Consider the following 23,237-nt stretch of genomic DNA (forward strand, 5'->3'; position numbering starts at 1 on the left):
TGAAGGGTTGGATGTCTGTGAAAAAGTGCAGGGTGGTATCATCAGCATAGGAGTGGATAGAACAAGAAGTTTGGTTTAGAAGATCATTAATGAATAATAAGAAGAGAGTGGGTGACAGGACAGAACCCTGAGTAACACCACTGTTAATAGATTTAGGAGAAGAACAGTGACCGTCTACTACAGCAGCAATAGAACGGTCAGAAAGAAAACTTGAGATGAAGTTACTGAGAGAAGGATAGAAGCCCTAGGAGGGTAGTTTGGAAATCAAAGCTTTGTGCCAGACTCTATCGAAAGCTTTTGATATGTCCAAGGCAACAGCAAAAGTTTCACCAAAATCTCTAAAAGAGGATGACCAAGACTCAGTAAGGAAAGCCAGATCACCAGTAGAGCAGCCTTGACGGAACCCATACTACTGATCAGATAGAAGGTTGTGAAGTGATAAATGTTTAAGAACCTTCCTGTTGAAGATAGATTCAAAAACTTTAGATAGGCAGGAAATTAAAGCAATAGGGTGGTAGTTTGAGGGATTAGAATGGTCACCCTTTTTAGGAACAGGCTGAATGTAGGCAAACTTCCAGCAAGAAGGAAAGGTAGATGTTGAAAGACAGAGCTGAAAGAGTATGACTAGGTAAGGTGCAAGCATGGAGGCACAGTTTCAGAGAACAATAGGAGGGACCCCATCAGGTCCATAAGCCTTCCGAGGGTTTAAGCCAGCGAGGGCATGGAAAACATCATTGCGAAGAATTTTAATAGGTAGCATGAAGTAGTCAGAGGGTGGAGGAGAGGGAGGAACAAGCCCAGAATCGTCCAAGGTAGAGTTTTTAGCAAAGGTTTGAGCAAAGAGTTCAGCTTTAGAAATAGATGTGATAGCAGTGGTGCCACCTAGTTGAAATAAAGGAGAGAAAGAATAAGCAAAGTTATTGGAGATATTTTTGGCTAGATGCCAGAAATCACGTGGAGAGTTAGATCTTGAAAGGTTTTGACACTTTCTGTTAATGAAGGAGATTTTGGCTAGTTGGAGAACAGACTTGGCATGGTTCTGGGCAGAAATATAAAGTGCATGAGATTCTGGTGATGGAAGGCTTAAATACCTTTTGTGGGCCACCTCTCTATCATGTATAGCACGAGAACAAGCTGTGTTAAACCAAGGTTTGGAAGGTTTAGGTCGAGAAAAAGAGTGAGGAATGTATGCCTCCATGCCAAACATGGCATGTTATGCGCTCAGCACACAAAGACGGGTCTATGACACAGAAGCAGTAGTCATTCCAAGGAAAATCAACAAAATACCTCCTCAGGTCCCCCAAGTAGCAGAGGCAAAACGCCAATGACACCTTCGCTTAGGAGGATCCTGAGGAGGAATTAGAGCGATAGGACAAGATACGGACATGAGATTATGATCGGAGGAGCCCAACGGAGAAGAAAGGGTGACAGCATAAGCAGAAGGATTAGAGGTCAGGAAAAGGTCAAGAATGTTGGGCATATCTCCAAATCGGTCAGGAATACGAGTAGGGTGTTGCACCAACTGCTCTAGATCATGGATGATAGCAAAGTTGAAGGCTAGTTCACCAGGATGGTCAGTGAAAGGAGAGGAAAGTCAAAGCTGGTGATGAACAGTGAAGTCTCCAAGAATGGAGATCTCTGCAAAAAGGGAAGAGGGTCAGAATGTGCTCCACTTTGGAAGTTAAGTAGTCAAAGAATTTCTTACAGTCAGAGGAGTTAGGTGAGAGGTATACAGCACAGATAAGTTTAGTTTGAGAGTGACTCTGTAGTCGTAGCCAGATGGTGAAAACTTGGCACGAGAGCAGGTTAAGTTATTGTGCACATAAACGCAACATCCAGCTTTGTATCGAAAATGAGGATAGAGAAAGTAGGAGGGAACAGAAAAGGGGCTACTGTCAGTTGCCTCAGACACCTGAGTTTCAGTGAGGAAAAGAAGAGGTTTAGAAGAGGAGAGGTGGTGTTCTAAAGATTGAAAATTATATCTTAGACTGCGAATGTTGCAGAAGTTAATGAAGAAAAAGTTGAGGGGGGGTGTCAAGACACTTAGGGTCATCGACAGAAAGGCAGTCCGACCTGGGGACATTTATGGTCCCCTCCCCAGATGGGGGCTCCTAGGCTGGTGCAGGAGTTGCCATGACAATTTTGAAATTTTTGAGTGAAGGGTGTGTGTGTTATTAGGTGCTTGTAGTTTTGTGTGGAGGAAGAGAGCTGTCTTTAGAGGGCAGGCTGTGACTGCCCCCTTGTGTTGTGAGACACAAAGGGAAACATTCAGTGAGGTCACAGCTGGGTTCAATGACAAGTTCACAGCACCCCCTGAACAGTGCTTTAGACCTCACTGGGAGTAATTATCGTTTCGGAAGGTGTCTAATGCCCCCTCCTTGGGAAGCATGTATAATACTTACAATTCTAACTCATCCTCTGGCTGTCCTGCCACTGTACGTATCATATTTACAATTCTAACTCACTCTCTGACTGTCGTGCTACTGAATGTATCACACTTACAATTCTAACTCATTCCCTGACTGTCCTGCCACTGCATGTATCATACTTACAATTCTAACTCACCCTTTGACTGTCCTGCCACTGCATGTATCATACTTACAATTGTAACTCACCTTCTGAAAGTTGTACTTCATATTGGAGCCCCTTTTTTCTGCCTCCTGCTGCCATTCTAATAGCCAGCAATCAAAGAGAGGATTAGCGTGCTCAACAATCCTTTTGGTGCGCCGCTGCTTCTTTTCAACATTCATGCTACCATCACTATGCTCCAGCTGCTTCACGTGGGCTGAAAAGAATATAGTGGTTGAGCCACCAGCCTGGTTTTCAATATTGTGCTATCAAATAAGATTTATTTTTTTATGTTATTTCTGCAGCACCTGATATATACTATTATTATTATTATTATTATCATAGACATGTCCCTCAGTGTGCAAGGAGTCATAATTCTTCATAAGATCTACGATGTTTTGCTGTATTCTGAGGAGACATGGTGGGTGGTGATGGCAAAATGACCCTCAAGATGCTATAACCATACATAACTTTTCCTTTGTGCTGCATTAGATATGTATTCATTACTTGCCACTCTTTTCTATACATGGTGTCTCCCCTTTAAGAAAAATGCTCAAACCCAAACTTGAAGACAGAAGACAAAGCAGAAATATGATAGTTTACTGAGTACTGAATAATAAAGAAAGCACTGGTAAACACTCACTCTTCTAAGTAACAGAGAACAAGGAGAGGCCACTCCAAATATTTATACAAACCAAGGTGCAACAAAACTCAGGCCCAACACTCCTTCATACACAGTTGTGTCTTCGTGTGTTATTCTCTATTTAACTGAGTGTACCCAAGAAAGAAGTACAGTGTGAGCAGGGGTGACATTTCTATTGGGTTATATATTAAATTTTTATATATTTTCTTCATTGGTTGATTAACTAAATTTGTATTATTTGTTTATTATTACAATTATTTATGATATATCTATGATCTACATTTGAATTACTCTGTTACATCTTTTTGGACCCGTCATCTTTCTAGGCTTGCAGAAATGTTAGCAAACTGACAATGCTGTAGGCTCCCTAATCTAGAATACCCTAAGTTGTTGCTGCCTTGCTACTGCTGTGCCCAGTTATCGCTTTCCTCTCTGTGATATTGTCCGACAAGTTTTATGCTTGTGTCAGCTGCATCACATAACAGTTGGGGAACTAACACACACAGTAATCAACAAGTGGAACACATTACCTGAAAATATAGAGAGTGCTACAGTCACAGTACCACTTAAAAATTGTTATGAAGCACACAAAACACAGATGAATATGGAGGCAGGCACTAGGACCTGTGTAGATTAGTGTTAAATCATGTGGGTCTTATTGCTGTGCATGTGTGTGTGTGTGTGTGTGTGTGTGTGTGTGTGTGTGTGTGTGTGTGTGTGTGTGTGTGTGTGTGTGTGTGTGTGTGTGTGATTCATTCATCTATGGTCGTCTGCTGGTCACCCAACCAGCTGTTCCCCTATGGAAAGAGCTCAGCATTGCTCATAGTGACCGATCTTTGGGTAGGACTGAAACCACTCACACACCAGGACAGCGAGGTCACAACTCCTCAGGTTACATTCTGTACCTACTTGTTGCTAGGTGAACAGGGGCTACACATTAAGAGGCTTGCCCATTTGCCTCGCCATGCCCGAGATTCGAACCCAGGCCATCTTGGTTGTGAGCCGAGCGTGCTAACCACTACACTATGTGGTGTATGTGTGTGGTGCAGCAGGTATTCTGCAGCATAGGGTGAGAAGACTCAAGGAACTCATGTTTTTTTTTATTTTAATTTTTCTTCTTTCTTTTTATGTAGGGGCACTGGCCTAGAGCATCATAAAGGAAAAGAAGGAAAAATGAAAAAAAGGCACACTGAGATGCCAGTCCCTAAAGAAGAAACTAAATGGATTATCCAAAATCAGATATCAAAATCAGAGTATGTCCTGATTGAGAAACCATGAGCAGCACTGAGCATCAACACACCTTTTCTACAGTTTCTTGAAAGTATGAAGGATAGTTTTCTGTATCAACAAGTGGACAGACTGGCAAGATATAGATCTGGCCAAGAGCCATCATTATTGGACTTGATCCTTATGGTAGAAGAGCAGACAGTGGATTATGTAAAATATCTACCACCTCAGGGACTTAGTAACTACATTAGGTTATTAGTAAAGTTTAATTGTGCATTGCAAACTAAAAGTAACAAAAAGAGAGAAGCATTTTAAGTATGACAGGAAATTATGAAATTACTACTAATAAGGTATCAGAATTTAATTTGAAAAAAAAAAAAAAAAAAAAGAAAAAAAAAAATCAAGGAGTGTTAATGAAATGTGCCAAATTTTTAAGGACAAATTACACCAAGTAGTTAATATAAATATCTTCAAAACATGTAAGAAGGAGAGAAGGAGCTTGTACCTGAGTGAGGAAGCAATGAACCTTTCTCAGAAAAATAAATATATAAATAAATAAATAAATAAATAAACAGCTTGAAAAAGTGCTTAGGTGATGAAACAAGTTAATAAAAAAAAAAAAATAAATAAATACTGAAAAGAGGAATAATCAATGGAAACCTACAAGGGAATTGGGAAAAGACTTTGGAAAGAGCATCTCAGACACCTGTAAGTCTAACCCCAAAGCTTTTTGGAAGCATGCTTCCAGTACATTTAAACTGAAAATGCGAATGGGAGATCTAATGAACAATGATGGTGAAATTTATTATGACAATGAGAAAAAAGTTATTATGTTGAATGAATATTTTTGTAGTGTATCTATAACAGAGAACATCGACAACATACCAGTGTTAATGCCCACATGACAAAGAATGCAACATAATTAATATTTTTGAGGAAGACATCCACAGAAAACTAAAAGAACTGAATCCAAATAAATCAGCTGAGCTGAGTAAATCAGATGAGCTGCATAATTGAGTGTTAAAGGAAACAAGTGCTTCTAGATAATTAGAAAAGTAAACATATAACTCCAATAAACAAAAGTGGTAACAGAAAAAAGGTGAAGAATTACTGACCAATCACTCTGACATCAATCTTGAGTAAGGTGATGGAATCTGTTGTATGAGATACAATAAAGTCTCACACCACTGACTGCTTTGCAAAATAGCATCATATGGCTTTGGTGGGCAGACATTGGGTTGGATAAAAGATTTCCTCACAGAATGCCGGCAGAGAGTTACTGATGAAGGAAAATGCTCACCTTGGAGGTCCATAATAAGTGGTATACCACAGAGAAGTGTTCTGGAACCTATCTTATTTGTTTTATACATAAAGGATTTATCAGAGGTAGCAAAAACAACAATGAAAATATTTGCAGACAATACTGTATGGAATGGTGGAGACAGAAGCATACTTGCAAGTCCTGTAAGAGACTAGCAAAAACGACAATGAAAATATTTGCAGACAATACTGTATGGAATGGTGGAGACAGAAGCATACTTGCAAGTCCTGTAAGAGGCTATCTTGAATATGTGTCTGTGGTCATCTAGCTGGCAACTTGAATACATCATCAATGATTGTAGTTTTTCATGTAAACTACAACAATCCAAACCAAGTATATAATATGGAAATACACACTGATGTACAAGAAATGACAGCTACTGAAACAAAAAAAGATCTGGGGGTCTTGATGGACTCCAGGCTTAAGGTTTCATAAGCATATTGCAAATTCTATTAAAAAAGCTAATAGTGTTCTGGGTATGTATAATAAGAACCTTTACCCAATTCAGTGGATCTGTACTAATGAGGCTGCATTGTGCAATGGTCAGACCAGTGCTAGAGTATGGGAACTCAGTCTTGGCATCAAGATTCAAAATGGATTTGGAAAAATTAGAAACCATATAAAGAAGAGCCACAAGACAAGTACCAGGCATCAGCAGATTGGAATATCAAGAATGGCTCAAATCAGTGAAACTGTACTCACTGCACTACAGAAGGAAAAGGAGTGATATAATAGAAGTTTTAAAGATATTACATGGACTTGTGACAATTAAAAAAGAAAGCTTTTTTGAGTTCCAGCAAGTAAATAAAGGAGGACTGCCAAAAGCTGCAGAAAAGATATGCAGATTGGGTGTTCATAAACACACTTTTCACATTGAGTTGTCAATGTCTGGAATTTACTACTGGAGGAAGGTGTGTCAACTGCAAGTCTGAGAATAAAAAAAAAAAAGATTGGATAATCATTGGAAAGAAAATATTTATGATCTGCCACAATAGTCTTGAAGCTACTACCAGTGGTAAATATGTCCAATTACATAGAAAATGTAACTGGCACACAGGCACAAATCTTTCAGCTCATGAATTTGGTATGAAGGTATGAAACCTCTCTCCTGAAAGAGTTCAAGTCATAGGAAGGGGGAAATACAGAAGTGAGCAGGGAGTCCCAGAATTTACTAGAAAAAGGACAAAAGACTGAGAATACTAGTTAACACTTGTATTACAAAGGTGGGCAGAACAGAATTGGGGTGAAAGTAGAAAGTCTTGAGCACTGACCCAATACGTTCTCCATGGTGCTACATCTGATTCTGTCCCTGTCTCTTCAGGTATCCCTCAGGGCACTGTCTTAGGCCCCATCATTTTCAGGCTCTATATAAATGATCTCCCCCTATCCACTACTAACTCAGCATTAAGATTGTTTGCTGATGGCAGTCTCATCTATTGATCCAATGAGACACTAGACAACTGCAAGCTCCTCCAGAATTATTTGGATGCCCTCAAGCAATGGAAAACTAAATGGCAGATGATCTTTAGGCTGAACAAATGCAAAATTTAAATATTCACTCACTCTCCAACACCATTACAATACACATACACCCTCTATTCACAATAAATAACAACCATGTCACACAAATAGGTACTTTAGGCATCACATTACACATCAACACAAGATTCAATGAATACATTCATACAACATTTAACACAAAGCCAACAGAACACTTGGTTTCTGAGGAGGAACCTATATGGATGCACACAACATAAAACAAATAACTTACAACACACTTACATGCCCAACAATGGAGTACTGTACAGTAGTTTAGGATCCACACATGCAAAAAAATATAAACAAACCGGAAAAGATCAACACAGCTGCAGCCACGTTCATCACAAACAATTACATGTAAAACTCCTGGCATGCAACACGCATTAAACAATAATTAAATATGGACACCCTCGCACTTTGCAGACAAGCACATAGACTATAAATAATGCACAAAATCACAATCAAACTAACATCAACAAACATATTTACATCACACAAACACAGTTAGTACCCATAACACACACAATCACAAATACTTAACCTACTAACACCTAACTTTTTCAAGCACTCACACTTTCCATGCACCATATGCAACTGGAACAGAATCCCCCCCTCACATAATCAACCCTTAAAGACATCAGACACATTCGGACACCTAACACTCACACATTCAAGAACATAGAAACAAAACTCCTACCCTGGACAGTTTGTTTCCCCCTCCTCCCCACCCCATATAACCCTTTCCCTATCCAATATCACCCTAACAACCAGCTCCCCATGCATGATATGTATTAAATGTGGAACTCTACACATTACATATTGAAATTGAGAGCAAAGCTGCAGGAGGAGGGGAGGCATGCAGTGAGCAAGATCAGAAGAGCAATTCACATGAAAAATACCAGTAGAAGATGGCTACAGAAGAATGTGTGGTATTAGTTTACTTTCTTGCCCACGGAACAACGGCAATTCTTACTTCTCTCATCAGATAGAGCCAATTATTCTGAGCATTTTCAACACCATATATATATATATATATATATATATATATATATATATATATATATATATATATATATATATATATATATATATATATATATATACAGACGTACCTCGGTACTCGACCATAATCCGTTCTGAGGTGGTGGTCGAGCACCGATTTGTTCGAACACTGAAACCAATTTTCCCATAAGAAATAATGGAAAGTATTTTAATCCGTTCTTACCATTAAGAAAAATACCTAAAATATTATAATACCTAAAATATTATACTGCGACGCGAGGTCGGACACTCGTACACCACTTTCATATTTTGCTATAATTTCCTTCTTCAGTTCAATAGTGGTCCTCACTGTTTTCCTCTTTGCCTTCCCCTTATCACTGTCTTTCTTTGGACCCATTATTAAGGGCTAGAGCAACACGAAAAAGTTTAAATCTGGGAAGAAATACTCGAACAAACTGCGTACGTCTTACTCCGCTGGCGGTCTGAGTCGACCTGACGCTTACCCACTGGCCGAGAAGGGCCGAGAAGGGCCGAGGAGCGCGTTCAGGTCGACTCGGCTAGTCGAGTACCGAAAATCTGTTCGAGGTCCGATGCATTTTCTACTCGAATTTTTTGGTCGAGCACCGATTTGGTCGAGTATAGAGGCGGTCGAGTACCGAGGTACGACTGTATATATATATATATATATATATATATATGCCTCGGATATTTATTACAATGCTGCTAGCCACCAAAAATAAACAGGGAACAGCACTGCGGCTTAATTTCACATTTACCGGTTTAGTTAGGTTAGGATGCTAGCAGCAAGAGCAAGATCAAGAACATGGTAGCCATCACAAACAAGAACAGCAGCAATAGTAAGCAGTTACCTATTTATTTTTGGTTGTATTTGGCTCTATCTTAGCTTTCTCCACCCATAAACCCCACTTTCCCCACAGGTCCCCAAGACTGTAGAGGATAGGAGCTGAAAATGATAGGAAATAGTCATGTGTGGCTTCTGTAGGGGCAGGGGGGGAGGGTGAAGGCCGATTTCCAACAGAAACGGTTACCAGAAAAAAATACTTTTGTCTCCCAACTTGAGACAGGCATGAGAGTAAACATTTACTGGTATTATTGGTTTCAACCAATACACCGTATATTAACTATAGCCCTTCACAGGGTGTACATCTCACTGTTTGGAGCATTTCTAGCCCCATTTTACCCTGTCAGAAATTAATAATAATTTCAGATGAGAGTTTTGAAGGTTTGAGTCACTTCTAGTTTAGGTCCACCTCCAGTCATCTCTTGTAGGATATCTAGTGTGTTCGTATGTTTATTATCAATGGTGCACATGTGTGATGATGACAAGACATTGATCATGTCTTAAGACTTATGATGACGTGGGGTTACCTACTGCGAATCAGGTCACATGCATATTTGTCGGCCAATCACACATAGACGTGTGTTTAAAGGAGAAAGGAGAACCCAGCTGTCTGTGCTGTGTCAGTTAGACCATGGCTACAGAAAAGAGATGTGTGCTGGCTGTGAATAAAAGAACTGGCAGTTTACTGCCAGTTTCCTCAACTTTTTAAAGTAATTTCTATTAAGTAATTACTGTTGGTATGTAGTGATGACTGACAGTGTAGGAGGTTATGGGTTTTATTATAGTTTAAGCCATTACACACTACGTGGTAATAACCTACCTCATTTTGTTCTTCTCACTATTCACATCATTTCTAATGATTACACTACTTGTCGGAAATTAATAATAACGCCACAATAGGCCTGGGAATGCACAGCGCTCTCAACTTTTTCTAAGTCCACAGGTAAACATAAATGGTGTATTGTTGCCTGAACTTCAGTTGTTAGGTTAGGTTAGGTTAGGTTAGGGTTTTATTATAGTTTAAGCCATTACACACTATGTGGTAATAACCTACCTCATTTTGTTCTTCTCACTATTCACATCATTTCTAATGATTACACTACTTGTCGGAAATTAATAATAACGCCGTGGGCCGTGGGTAGAGATTGGGGACATTGGCTTAAACTATAAATTTACCTGAAATTAATACTAACGCCGTGGGCCGTGGGTAGAGATTGGGGACATTAGCTTAAACTATAAATTTACCAGGTTATGAAATGGTGACTTAGGAGGTCAGGTTAGTACATAATGGGGTTACAAGGTCAGGTTAGTGACCTTAAGGGGAGATCCAGGGGGAAGCGAAGCTCCCCGCCCCCGCTAGGTTAGAATAACGTAGTAATTCCCTGTTTTCAAAATATTCCATGTGTCATTGACTTTTTTTTTCAGGAATGTCAAAAATGGCTCATTTTGGCTTTCCCCACCCAAAAAAACTCGCATTCCCACCAGGCCCCTATGCTTGTTGGCTTAAATGAAAGAGATAAAGAGGATGGGAGTATTGGCTGAAACTGCAAATTTACCCATTTACCGAATGTGTTACCTGTTGTCAGAGAGAAGGTAAGCAATCACAAGGTAAGAATTTGTTGTTATGACCGAGATGATCCAATGATCCTTATAAGCCTTGGTGAAGTCCTGCAAGATTATCACTGTCGTGACTGCAGGCCGATCTCCGGAAAGACAGGCGACAGGTGAGGCGGATGGCTGCTAGTTGCCGTAATGAGTAGACACCGCGGTGGTCTCGCTTACTTCAAATGTTTGTAAACAACATCTGCTAGTCTCGAGCCTAAAATAACTCTCAATGTTCAAATAAGTTTTTTGTACGTTGTTCCTTCGAGTGCTTGTGGTTACATACAGTTTATTAATTTCAAGCATAAATAAAACTCTTTTTATATTTCTTTCCTGAGCCAATGTTCACAAAATATTTCAGCGTGATAACGTACAGACCTGTCGAGTAATATGTGTAGGATACAGGAAATTACTTGTACTGTTGGATGCTATGCACGGGGTCCGACTCTCTGAAGGGATCACTGAACCTCCTGTATCGTGATCCTCAGACTCCTACAACTCCATACCTCAGGAAGATCTTGAGAGTTCTTACAAGTGTAGGTATAGCCGAAGCCTGTATTAACGTGGTTATGTCACCGCTCCAACCGTTTGGAACTCTCACCGTGTCAGTGTTGATATTCACTCACTACATCAGCCCAAGAGGGACTGGATCCTTCATGTGCTGCAAGACATGTTCATGACTGAATTGTCCAAGTACCCCCACGTTCAGGCTATTCATGTTTATTGTGATGGTTCAGTTAATGGCAGCAGGTCCGGATGTGGGCTGTTCATCCACGACTACATTTCTGCCAATCACTACACTGACACTGAGGTTTCCAGGCGGCTCCCTGCACACATGTCCTCCACTAGGGCAGAACTATATGCTGTTCTGGAGGCGCTCCATATTGTGGCGCCTCTTCGTAAAGATGTATTCTTCTTTGTTGACAGTCAGGCTGCACTGTATGCTCTCCAATCTACCTCCCCCATGGACTGATCTGGTTAATAAATGTCTTGATCTCATCCACACTCAAGAACCCTGGCGCCACGGTTCACTTCACCTGGATACCCTCTCATGTGGGTATCCCGCTTAATGAAGTCCTCACTATGTACGTGTCTCCCAGAGCTGTGCTTACACCTATGGGAGACACTGCATCACGTGATAGGGTGGCAATGAGGCTCAGATTAGTCTATAAATACTTTTGAGAAGTCAGTGCTTCTCCTGGCGTGTGCTGTGTGTTGTGTGCTGCACCAAGGGGACACACTCTGCGTCATTATGTCACGGGATGTCCTCTCATTGCTAAATTTATGCCGCAAGGTCAACATGACTTGTATACCCTCATTGACCATTTCTTAGACTCAGCCACTCTCAGGGCTATACTCAAGGAATATCTTACGTTGGCTCCCAGACTGCAGGATATTTATGCAATAAGGTGTGCAATATCTGTATTTATTTATTTACTTATATTCTTGTAATGTATACTATATTTTTATATTTTTGATACTCTGCCCTTAAGTCTTTGCCCCGTGGGTGGGTGGCAAGGTCCGTCCTCCTCCTTTGTTGTATTTCATTATTAATGCAACAATAAATGTATCAATCAATCAATCAATCAATCTGTCGCTCGATAAGAAATATCTAAATGTTCGTGATTATTTAGCCAAGTGTCTTCATAACTTGCGTGTTTTCACGTAACCATAATAGAGAAAGTCATTTAATTAATTTATCACCGTTTCTCGTTCTTGTTGAGCTCATCGCATGTGGGAAGAGCTTCATTCAGTTGACTTTAGGTAATAATTCCATAAGATACAGGAAGAAGTATTAATAGACTTTTCCATTACTTAAGGTTCTCGATCTTTTTTTTTTTCTTGGAAAGATGAGCTTTTCAGGGCATCAGCAGATAAAGCAGAGGAGAGGGATGTGAGGTGTGTTGTGGAGCATGTGCTCGTTTAGAGTTCGTATGTACAAGTTCTTTAGCTAACTATAATTTTCTCCCTGCTTTACCTTCATGTCGACTATAATATGCAAAAATATATATTTCCTCGCCCGCACATGATTATGTTAAAAGAGATGATGCAAGAAACGCACAAAAAAAAAAAAAAAAAAAAATCAGCACTGCTCCGGGATTAAAGTTACAGCCACAAAATGGAATCGGGCAAAACTCCTATCGGTCAAAAAGATGTGAAATATCACCAGAAAACTCAGCATCTTCCTTTCTTCCCTTTGTATTATGTCACTTTCAGGTTCTTTTAATTGTGAAATAACAAAAAAAGAAAAAAAATTTTATACAACACCAACTTTCTCGATCTCAAAAAGCATTATATTCTATATTTTATTCTTCAAAATACATTCCTAGGGAACTTAAATAATGTTCTGATCTTCTACTACTCGCTGATTGGTTGCTTGCCTTTTGGGTCTGCTGGAAAGGCAAAAGCTCTGCTGGGTTTGTAAACAATGCCATATGACTTCCTTAGCGATAACACAAAGCCTCCCTGTGATTGGCTGCCTTGCGTGTGACGTCGAGTCAGTGACGTATCACTCCCAGCAGCCAATGAGCACGCTTAGGTTTTTTAGCAACCTCCAACCGCCACAGTTCTTTGTGGATACCGTTCCTCGGAGATTGCAACGTGGTTGCTGCGAGAGCGAGAGTTTGCCATTTGCCCGATCGCAGAATGTTTAAGAAGCAACCTGTTTCGTGGATCTGCTGTCCAGGATTTGGGCCGCGCTCACGATGTTAAATATTTTCATTAATGAGCGAAAAGTTACTGTGCTCGCTAAACGAAATGGTGAGGCGTGTGACGTGTGGGAATATCATGCATAGATCAGCAGGCTGTCATGAGCTCTGACGTCTCCCAGCATGTGATCCTGAAGACCATGGTGAAGACCGTGATAAATTACACTAGTGTGTGCAAACAGTATGAATAAATTTAAGAGGAATATACGATTATTTGTTACTGAACGATGGGACAAAATAATCTTGATTTAATACTGAAGGAAAGTTAGTAAATATTAATAAGTTAATGCATATTTGTTCTTAATTTACTGGGGTTATCATCATTACGTATATTTTCTAACTTTGAGGAGATAGCAAAGTGCCACCAGACACTCATCTCCGACACGTGTAAGTAAAGGTCGACAAGAGAGGTGTAGTGAATGGTGTGAATGTGGGGCTGCTTTCTAGGTGGTTTACAGCCTGGGTGAACACGTTTCATCCCTCACCTGCTTTTATCTTTCATTTCGCACGTACATAAATCTTCACAATTCGTTATTAGAGAAATAATTACATTTACTTTTGTGCAAAGAATTCATATCATCACAGAATGCGTCCAGCTGTGATTCTTGGGCAGAGAGAGAGAGAGAGAGAGAGAGAGAGAGAGAGAGAGAGAGAGAGAGAGAGAGAGAGAGAGAGAAGAAAAATAGCCAAAGTAATTGAAGCGTCTGAGTATGTAACCAGTTCAGCTATCTAGCATGTCATTCAAGCCCAGTTCCGAGATATCTAAATGCTAAAAGGGCATTGAGTGAAAGGAGACGTAGAAAATTGGGTGATGTGGAAAGAAAAAAAAAAAAAAAATGGAACCCCAGATTTTTTCTGCGGAAAGCATATTGATAAATAAACAAATAGAGTTATATATAATCTATAGCCAGTGCTTTAACACTCAAAGTAAATCTTAACGACCAGGAACAAGAGTGTACGAAATATTTAAGAATTCGTTTGTTGATTCACAAAAACCAGTTTCGGTAAGGCCTGAAAGTGACAGGAGCCGACAGAAAACCGGCCTGGAACTAAATCATGACCAATGTTTCCAGGTGATAATAATAATAATAATGATAATAATAATAATAATAATAATAATAATAATAATAATAATAATAATAATAATAATAATAGTAATAATAATAATAGTAATAATAATGATAAAAAAAAAAGCGTCCTATCATCACCTGTAGTCCACGTGTGTGTGTGTGTGTGTGTGTGTGTGTGTGTGTGAAGAAGACCGACCTTGGGCAAAAATAGATAAAAAGAAGACCGTTTACAATGTAGTTTCTAAAAAGAAATAAGAGAATATCCAAAAGGGACTGGCAATTCTGAAGTGTCTTGATACTTCCCTTCTGAAACAGTTGTAGTTATAAGTCGGAGGAAAAGCACAAGCTTGTGTATTAGTAAGGTGGACAGAACAGAGAAGAGAGTAGAAAATCTTGTGTGAGGACGCGTAGAGGGGGGGTAGGTATGCAAGTAGCAAGTTTAGAAAAGCAGTAATAATGGAAATATGGGTAGAATATAAGAAGTGCAGTGAATGAGAGAATACTAGTTTATTGGAGGGGAAATATCGATGAGTCGTAAAGCTTTTGACTTTACTCTGTTTCACAGGACTGCTTGAGTTGAACCTTCCTAAATGTTGGAGCAATATTTTTAAAGATCCGTGTATAGAGTAAGCAACTGGAAGGAGAAACGAATTGGCAGAGACGACACAGAACACCTAAATTCATGGAAGTAATTTTAGTAAGATGTAGCCTATGAAATTTTCAACTGAGATTTTTAGTGAAGGATAGCTTACATATGATCAGTGTAGAGGTGGATAGTTAAGTGTCACTGAAGAAGAGAGAATAGTTGTCTGAAAGGTTGTGTCGAGTGGATAGATAAAGGAACTAAGTTTTTGAGGCATTGAACAACATAAGGTTTGAACTGTTCCATTATGAAGTTAAAGAAATATCAGAGGCTAAGCGTTCTGCGGCTTCTCCATGTGAACTGTTTGATTCCTGCTGAGTTGGGTGTCTGAAAAGTGACGTTCAGAAATGCTGTGTAGAGTGATCATTGTGAGAATGGATATGACAAGAAATTTGACTGCGAAGATAATTTATGAATAAGAGGAATAACGTTGGCTATAGGAAAGAGCCCTGTACAACAATATTATTGATAGGTTAGAACAGCTACAGCGATAAAACAGCCACAGGAGAAACTTAAGATAAAGCTGCAGAAATTAATAGAAACCATAAGAAGGAAATTAAGAAAGCTTTAGATATGCCTCAGGCAACAGCAAAAAATCACTGAATCCTCTAAGTGAGGATGAGAAGAATTTAGTAAGGAAAGTTAGAAATCCATACTGACAGTCAGAACAAAAGAGTTGTGAGTAGAATCTTCCAGCTGAGGATAAACAAAATGGAAAGACAACAAATCAGACCTATAGGTTAGTAGTTTGAAGGGTAGGAGCAGACACCTTTCTTGGGAACAGACTGGATGTAGGAAAACTAGCAAGAAAAGATAGTCGTAGTTAGATAAACACGGAAGAATCCCTATAGGTAACAGGCATAATTTAATCAGGAGGTGAAGGAGGAACAAGCCCAGAATCATCCAGTGCTCATTTGTTACCAAAGGTTTAAACATTTTATTGTGCCCAGTACAAAAAAGCTTTGAGGCAACATAAGGACTTTTGTCACTTAATACTAAACTTAAAACTATAATAATCAATAACACTATAAACCCAAATACATTTTATGAAATAAACTTATCAAATAAATGTGTTAGGTGATGTAACAATGTGATCTTTTGTGTTCGGCTGTGAACTGTATGAAATATTCTTTTAACAACGGAAAATGCATGGGCAGTAAGACTTTAATATTTTGTAATTATGTGTTCCTTATAGTAGTTTTTAAAGGAATGTAGTGAGCGTAGAGATTATATATGACTAGGAACTGAATTCCATATCTTAGGACCGGTGTAAGATAAATAATGTTGAAAAACGTTGATGTTATTTACTGGCGCGTGGAGATCATCTCGTGTGCGTGAAGGATTATCATGGGACTGCAGAACTGCTGTGCAATAATTTCAACTTATACTCGTATATACCGATTTCTAGCTTATTGATATCGGATATTTTCAATATGTTTGTCTTTAAAAAGAGGCTGAGTATGTTAAAAATATTTTGTTTTCTTTTACTTCATCTTTTATGTAGTAGGCTAAGGACAAGAAAATTATAATAAAAGATAATGGCCCATTGAGATGCCAGTTCCCTAACCGAGTCAAAAGCGGTCATAAAAAAATTAAAGGATAATAATTATTGTCTTGAAACTTCCCTCTTGAAAGAGTTCAAATCACAGGAAGGAGAAAATACAGAAGCAGGTAGGGAGTTCCAAAGTTTACCAGAGAAAGGGATGAATAATTGAGAATACTGGTTAACTCTTGCATTAGAGAGGTGGACAGAATAGAAGTAAGAGAAAGAAGGAAGTTTTGTACAGCGAGGCTGCGGGAGGAGGGGAGGCATGCAGTTAGCATGGGAATAGTGGTAGAAGATAGAAAGAGATGCAACACTGCGGCGATGAGAGAGAGGCTGAAGACAGTCAATTAGAGGAGAAGAGTATTTATGGACGGGTAAGGCTCCTGCACAGAGTTAGTAGCTGGGGGATGAGAAAAACTGGCGGAGACGGTTCAGAACACCTGACTTCATAGAAGCTGTTTTAGCTAGAGATGAGGTGTGAAGTTTCCAGTTTAGATAATAAATAAAGGACAGACCGAGGATGTTCAGTGTAGGAGAGGGGGACAGTTAATTGTCATTGAAGAATAGGGGATCGTTATTGGGAAGGTTGTGTTGAGTTGATAGATGGAGGAATTGAGTTTTTGAGGCATTGAGCAATGCCAAGTTTGTTCTGCCCCAATCAGAAATTTTTGAGGGATCAGAAATCATTCGTCCTGTGGCTTCCTTGCATGAACTGTTTAGTTCGTGAAGGGTTGGACGTCTATGAAAAGACGTGCAAAAGTGCAGGGTGGTATCATCAGAGTCGGGTGGATAGTTTGTTATAATGCTTATGATCTTTTTGTAATCTAAATAGAGGCTTTAAGTCTGTTGTGTAAATGTTGCACCAGACAAGTGTACAGTATTGCAAGTGTGGTAGGACATGGACGTTATACAAAAGTTTGGTATGAAATAACTTGATATAACAGAGATACAATTTTAGATAATTCAGTTATTAAGTCTGTTATGTGGGGCTTGAAGGACATTACATTAGCATATATTATACCCAAGAATATGAGTTGTTTTGGTTCTATTTAAGTTACTGTGATATACGGTTACAAGTGGTAATATATTTATTGGTTTGTTGGTGAATAGCATGTAGTAATCTTTTTTTTAATGGACTTCAATCTATTACGTATATACAAAGAGTAAAATGTTTCTAATTCATTATTTGCTATAGTAATTATATCTAAAAGGGTCTTTTCCAGTCACATAAAGAATGTGCGAATACAGCAATTTTAATATTTATGAATATGTGTCAAATCGTTGTTATAATATATATATATATATATATATATATATATATATATATATATATATATATATATATATATATATATATATATATATATATATATATATATATATATATATATATATATATATATATATATATATATATATATATATATATATATATATATATATATATATATAAGTGTTGGGTTTGAGGCAAGAGTTCTGGTTTAGAAGTAGGAAAGACGCCACTGGAATCATCTGGATGGAATAGATGAAGATAATTTTAACTAAATGTCAGAAGTCACGCGAAAATTATGAACTATATCTTAACATTTTATTTTATTTATTTATGTATTTATTTTTTATTTTTTATTGATAGAAGAATTTTTGTCAAGTTGGAGAATATTTAATATAATTTTGGTCATAAATATAAGGGCATGAATTTTAAGAGGTGGAATGCTAATGTGCTGTCTGTGACCCACCCTTCTACCATGGACAGCACGAGAACAAGTTGAGTTGAACCAAGGTTCACGAGCTTTCGATTAGAGAAATTATGTGGAATATATGCCTCCATGAGTCATGGGACAAAATAGCAATTAGAAAAAAAAAGGGGGGAGGAGAAGGCAATACCATCCAAATAATAATAATAATAATCCCATGAAATAGTTTTTATAACCTAAAAGAACGGTCATGAATATAAAAATTTACTTTCTTGGTTATGTAAACAAAATTTTGTATATACTTTTGGAATCAGTAAAACTTTAGGACAAGAAAATTAAATGAAATTGTAAGCTACAAATCGTTAAATTAGTTGTTGATATTTGGAAATGGCGCGGAGTAATATTTCTTGCTTTACAAGGCAACTGGAAAATAATCATATTCCCGGGTTCTCTTGGGCCAGTCACATGAAAAACCCCAATCACAAAACATTGTAGGTTGAGAGAAAATATGCCAGAAGTGATAATATTATGTATTTTGGGAGAAATCCTTTGTTAATATTTAGATCCAAAAATTATTAATAAGCAGTGTTAGAATTCAGGAGTACGTGGGACTATTAGAAAAAATGTTCAAGAATAATTTGTGAATGTAGAAGGGGTCTAAGCAATTAGGGAAAATGCAAAATTATGTCATATCGTTAGGATGGGGGGGGGCGTAAGGCGGCCGGTATATAATGCTGCGTGCGAGATTTCGGCGCCATTCTGGGCCGCCTTCCAGGCTTAAAGTCCCAAGCCATCCCCTTGGGATGACATTCTACACACACACACACACACACACACACACACACACACACACACACACAGAATTATTTGGCAGAAACAGAGACTGGTGGCAGCTAATCTAGAATTTTTATACTTATAACAGATAAATCAAAACTAATTTGAACAATAAACTAAATCAAAACAAAAGTAATTCAATTCAGCTTTTTCGGCGCCAGAGCCTAAATGACATCGTTGTCTACAGATACGTACATCAGGATTGTTTAAAGATAATTCATATGAATATAACCATTTTTGTATCTGTATGTATTAATTATCTGTGGGACCCTAAACGATCAATATTATTGCGCAATATATTGACTCATTTTTATTGTGCAATAAAATGTCAAACTCTTTTTGATGCCTTTAATATATTGTGTCATTCTTCAATACCGCCCCTTCACTGTCAATAATATTGTACAATACGGAATATTGCGCAATAATATTGATCGTGCAGAGTCAGCTTAACTGATATCTTTGTCCACAGAGAGAAGGATGTAAAATTCCCTTTTGCCAGTTAGTTAGTTAGTTATTATTATTATTATTATTATTATTATTATTATTATTTCATTTTATTGTATTTTATATAATTATATATATATATATATATATATATATATATATATATATATATATATATATATATATATATATATATATATATATATATATATATATATATATATATATATATATACATTTATCTATTTATTTATTTATTTATTTTTTTGGAGGGATGGGGAAGCAAAATTTAGAATATTAACAGATTAGCGTAAATTGTCTTTGGTACGGTAGTATTCAAACACCAGTGATATACTCACAATTGAATGTAACATCTACACAATCAGGATGTTTTCTACCAAAAATTAAGGTAAATCTCCGAGGCACCAATTAATTGTTATAACAAAATCATTTAAGTTTTATCATTATGAACTGATTAGATAACATTGTTCCCTTTTTAGGAGGTCCCACAACCCTAAGGTAACATAGCTTATTTCTAGAGATATCATTGTGGATAAGAAGAGAGAAAAGTAATTTGTAAACTTTATTTGTTATTTAGAAGCTAACTTTAATAAAACTCAGTCTGGTTGTCGTGGAGTTTTCCAGTGCCTTATAGACCTTCGGCTAAAACGCTACCATATAAAAGCAAGATCAGAATTATTTGGCAGAAACAGAGACTGGTGGCAGCTAATCTAGTATTTTTATACTTATTAACAACGGATAAATCAAAACTAATTTGAACAATAAACTAAATCAAAGCAAAAGTAATTCAATTCAGCTTTAAATAAATATCACAAATTTAATCAAAACTTTTAATAAAAACATATGAAAACACATGAATGTAGTGAAAGTAACAGACAAGATTTACAATAAGACTTACAATAAGCTGCGATGGCTCAACAACTGCTAATGTTGCAGAAGTTAATAGAGAATGTTAGTGTTAAGATAGCTCACATCTGAAAATAAAGGACAGTTTGACCTGGGGACATTTATGCTTCTTCCTTAGATGGGAACTCCAGGATTTTTTTTTTTTTTACACCATGGATAAAATTTTGGTGGTAAGAGAGTATAAATATTTGTAGCATGTGTAGTGTAGCGTCAAAAGAAAGGAAAGTTGTCTATATATTGCAGGCTGCAACTGTTCTCTGTGTTACTGAGACCAAAGATGATGGGCAGAGGGTACATTGGGCGAGGGATTGTTTAGCAGCAGGTCTGCAGCTCTTTAATTTATCCTTCCATGTGATGGCGGTTAGATGTCTGTCTGGTGCCTTCTCTCTCTCTCTCTCTCTCTCTCTCTCTGTGTGTGTGTGTGTGTGTGTGTGTGTGTTTGTGTGTGTATGTGTGTGTGTGTGATTCACCTACGGTCGTCTGCTGGTCACCCAGCCAGCCGTTACCCTACGGAAAGAACTCAGAGCTCAGCTCATAGTGACCGCGTGCGTGCGTGCGTGTGCGCGCGTGCGTGTGCGTGCGTGTGTGCTTTTTGTATCCGTATTTGAAAATCTGGAGTACAAAAAAAAAAAAAAAAAAAATATGGAATGAAAGACGCCAAATGACCGATGATCCTTTGATGTATATCATTAACACGGTACTTTGTGACTGTGGTAACTGTTCCACGAGTCGAAAACTAAATGAGAATTTGAACACAAATCTAAAGGACCTAGACACAATGAAAATAGACAGCACCGAGTGTGTGCCACATAATAACTCATCACGTCGTGTGACATGTAGGTAAATGAATACTCAACTTAAAGTGTCACGTATTTATTCACGAACACTCACCATAAATGAACACCACCGAACAGCCTCCACCCGTTTCAGATTAAGCGGTGATTCACTGACGAGCGAGGCAGAACAGAGAGGAACAGAGGAGGTCGTCTGTGCGTGTGTGGTCAGATTCAATCAGCGACCCATGTAGTTATCTCGTGGCCACCAGTGTTCCAATAACTGAGAGAGTTATGGTTTCACAGATATACAGTCGCTGTTTATAAACTCTTTTCTCGAAACAACATGTAAAATAATCTTTGATATGCTCTTTTTGTATAAATAATGTGTTACTATTTTTATGCTCATCCCATGTTTTCCTATTGATGATCACTGAAAGTTCGTTTCCCGGCGTAAAGAGTCGTTTATACATTATTATGTGCCAAGTTTTAAAAAATATATTATGATATTTATTGTAATGTTTTCGAAAAACTATGCTTTGGTTTGTATTTTTTATGTTCATTTTCTTACGTTCTTCTTTTTTATATTTTGAAAAGTGGTGTTTGCGCTTTTTGCGTTTCGTTTTATGTTTGGAAAGTTGTGTTTGTATTTTCATGCTCTTAACGTTTTGAAAAAGCGTGCTCTTTATTGTTTTACACGGTCACAATTTACTTTAGTGTTCATTTCAGAGTTGGAATGAGTCAAAATTTTACTGCTTATTTTAGTCGAGTATTTATATTTTAATGGATACAAGTAAGGACTACAGTATCTTTACACTTTCTGAATCTTATATTTTGTGGTTAATTATATTGTAAAACTGTGGTCAGTAAACCCCTACTACTACTACTACTACTACTGTGTTGTAACACGGACGCTGTGTGTGTGTGTGTGTGTGTGTGTGTGTGTGTGTGTGTATTGTAATGTGAGTGCTGTGTGCGTGTGTTTGTTTGTTTGTTTGTTTGTTTATTTGTGTGTGTGTGTGTGTGTGTGTGTGTGTGTGTGTGTGTGTGTGTGTGTGTGTGTGTGTGTGTGTGTGTGTGTATTGTAATGTGAGTGCTGTGTGCGTGTGTTTGTTTGTTTGTTTGTTTATTTGTGTGTGTGTGTGTGTGTGTGTGTGTGTGTTGTAACGTAGGTGTTGTGTGTTGTTTGTTTACTCAACATATACCTGCGTGTTCTAAGCGGCCTCGCTTTACGAAGACAGCCTCACCTATATGGGAAACTCCCCGATGGAAAACTCTCATATTCTCCTACTTGGCACGTTTGGTGAAGCGCATTAGTATGCACGGGCAGCAATGATCCACAAGGTTGCTGTACATCTCCTTGGGAACTACATGCACCAGTGACTATACACAGACAGTTGCGAATGAGTTGCGAATGATTTTTGTCTTGAGGATTGCAAATTATTTCCTTTTCCTTTCTTTTGAGGAAACTTAAGAAATCAAAGAGAGTGGTAGGAGAAATAAAAAGAAAATAGAGGAAATTATGAATTGTCGATGACAATTTATATATGGATACGACTGTAACTTCACAAGTCGCCTGCATCATTCTCGTGTTCAAGGAGGATGGATCGTAACAGGTCTTGAAGTGTACTTACGTGACGAGTGACTTAATGGGAAAGGAGAAAAACAGGCAAGTGAAACTGTTATTACGTTGCAACGTGTCTAACCTGCTGCTTAATAATAAGAAAACCATTAAATCAGTATAGTTGATAAATTTGTTAAACAACGTACATAGAGCTATGATACACTCACATACTTGTATGTTCTCAAAATCATAATTGTGTGGCTTATTTCT

General features: G+C 38.0%; 1 protein-coding gene across 6 annotated transcripts in view; it reads right to left on the reverse strand.

The window, feature by feature from the left end:
* The window catches only part of LOC135114275 (crossover junction endonuclease MUS81-like), a 37,697-nt gene extending 26,415 nt beyond the window's left edge, over positions 1-11,282 (reverse strand). For 2 of the 6 annotated variants that reach the window (XM_064030154.1, XM_064030155.1), the window contains exons 1-2: positions 10,739-10,984; positions 2,616-2,785 (exon numbers count right to left, since the gene is read on the reverse strand). In XM_064030154.1, coding sequence (XP_063886224.1) covers positions 2,616-2,750 — 135 coding nt within the window. In that variant the 5' untranslated portion in view covers positions 2,751-2,785; positions 10,739-10,984. Of the gene's footprint in view, positions 1-2,615; positions 2,786-10,726; positions 10,985-11,142 lie in introns of those variants that run through there. The other 4 variants (XM_064030153.1, XM_064030150.1, XM_064030152.1 and 1 more) reach the window with 3 other exon arrangements.
* Between the last annotated feature and the right edge of the window lie 11,955 nt (positions 11,283-23,237).

This window comes from Scylla paramamosain, chromosome 27 (assembly GCF_035594125.1).
Source record: "Scylla paramamosain isolate STU-SP2022 chromosome 27, ASM3559412v1, whole genome shotgun sequence".
Lineage (NCBI taxonomy): Eukaryota > Metazoa > Arthropoda > Malacostraca > Decapoda > Portunidae > Scylla > Scylla paramamosain.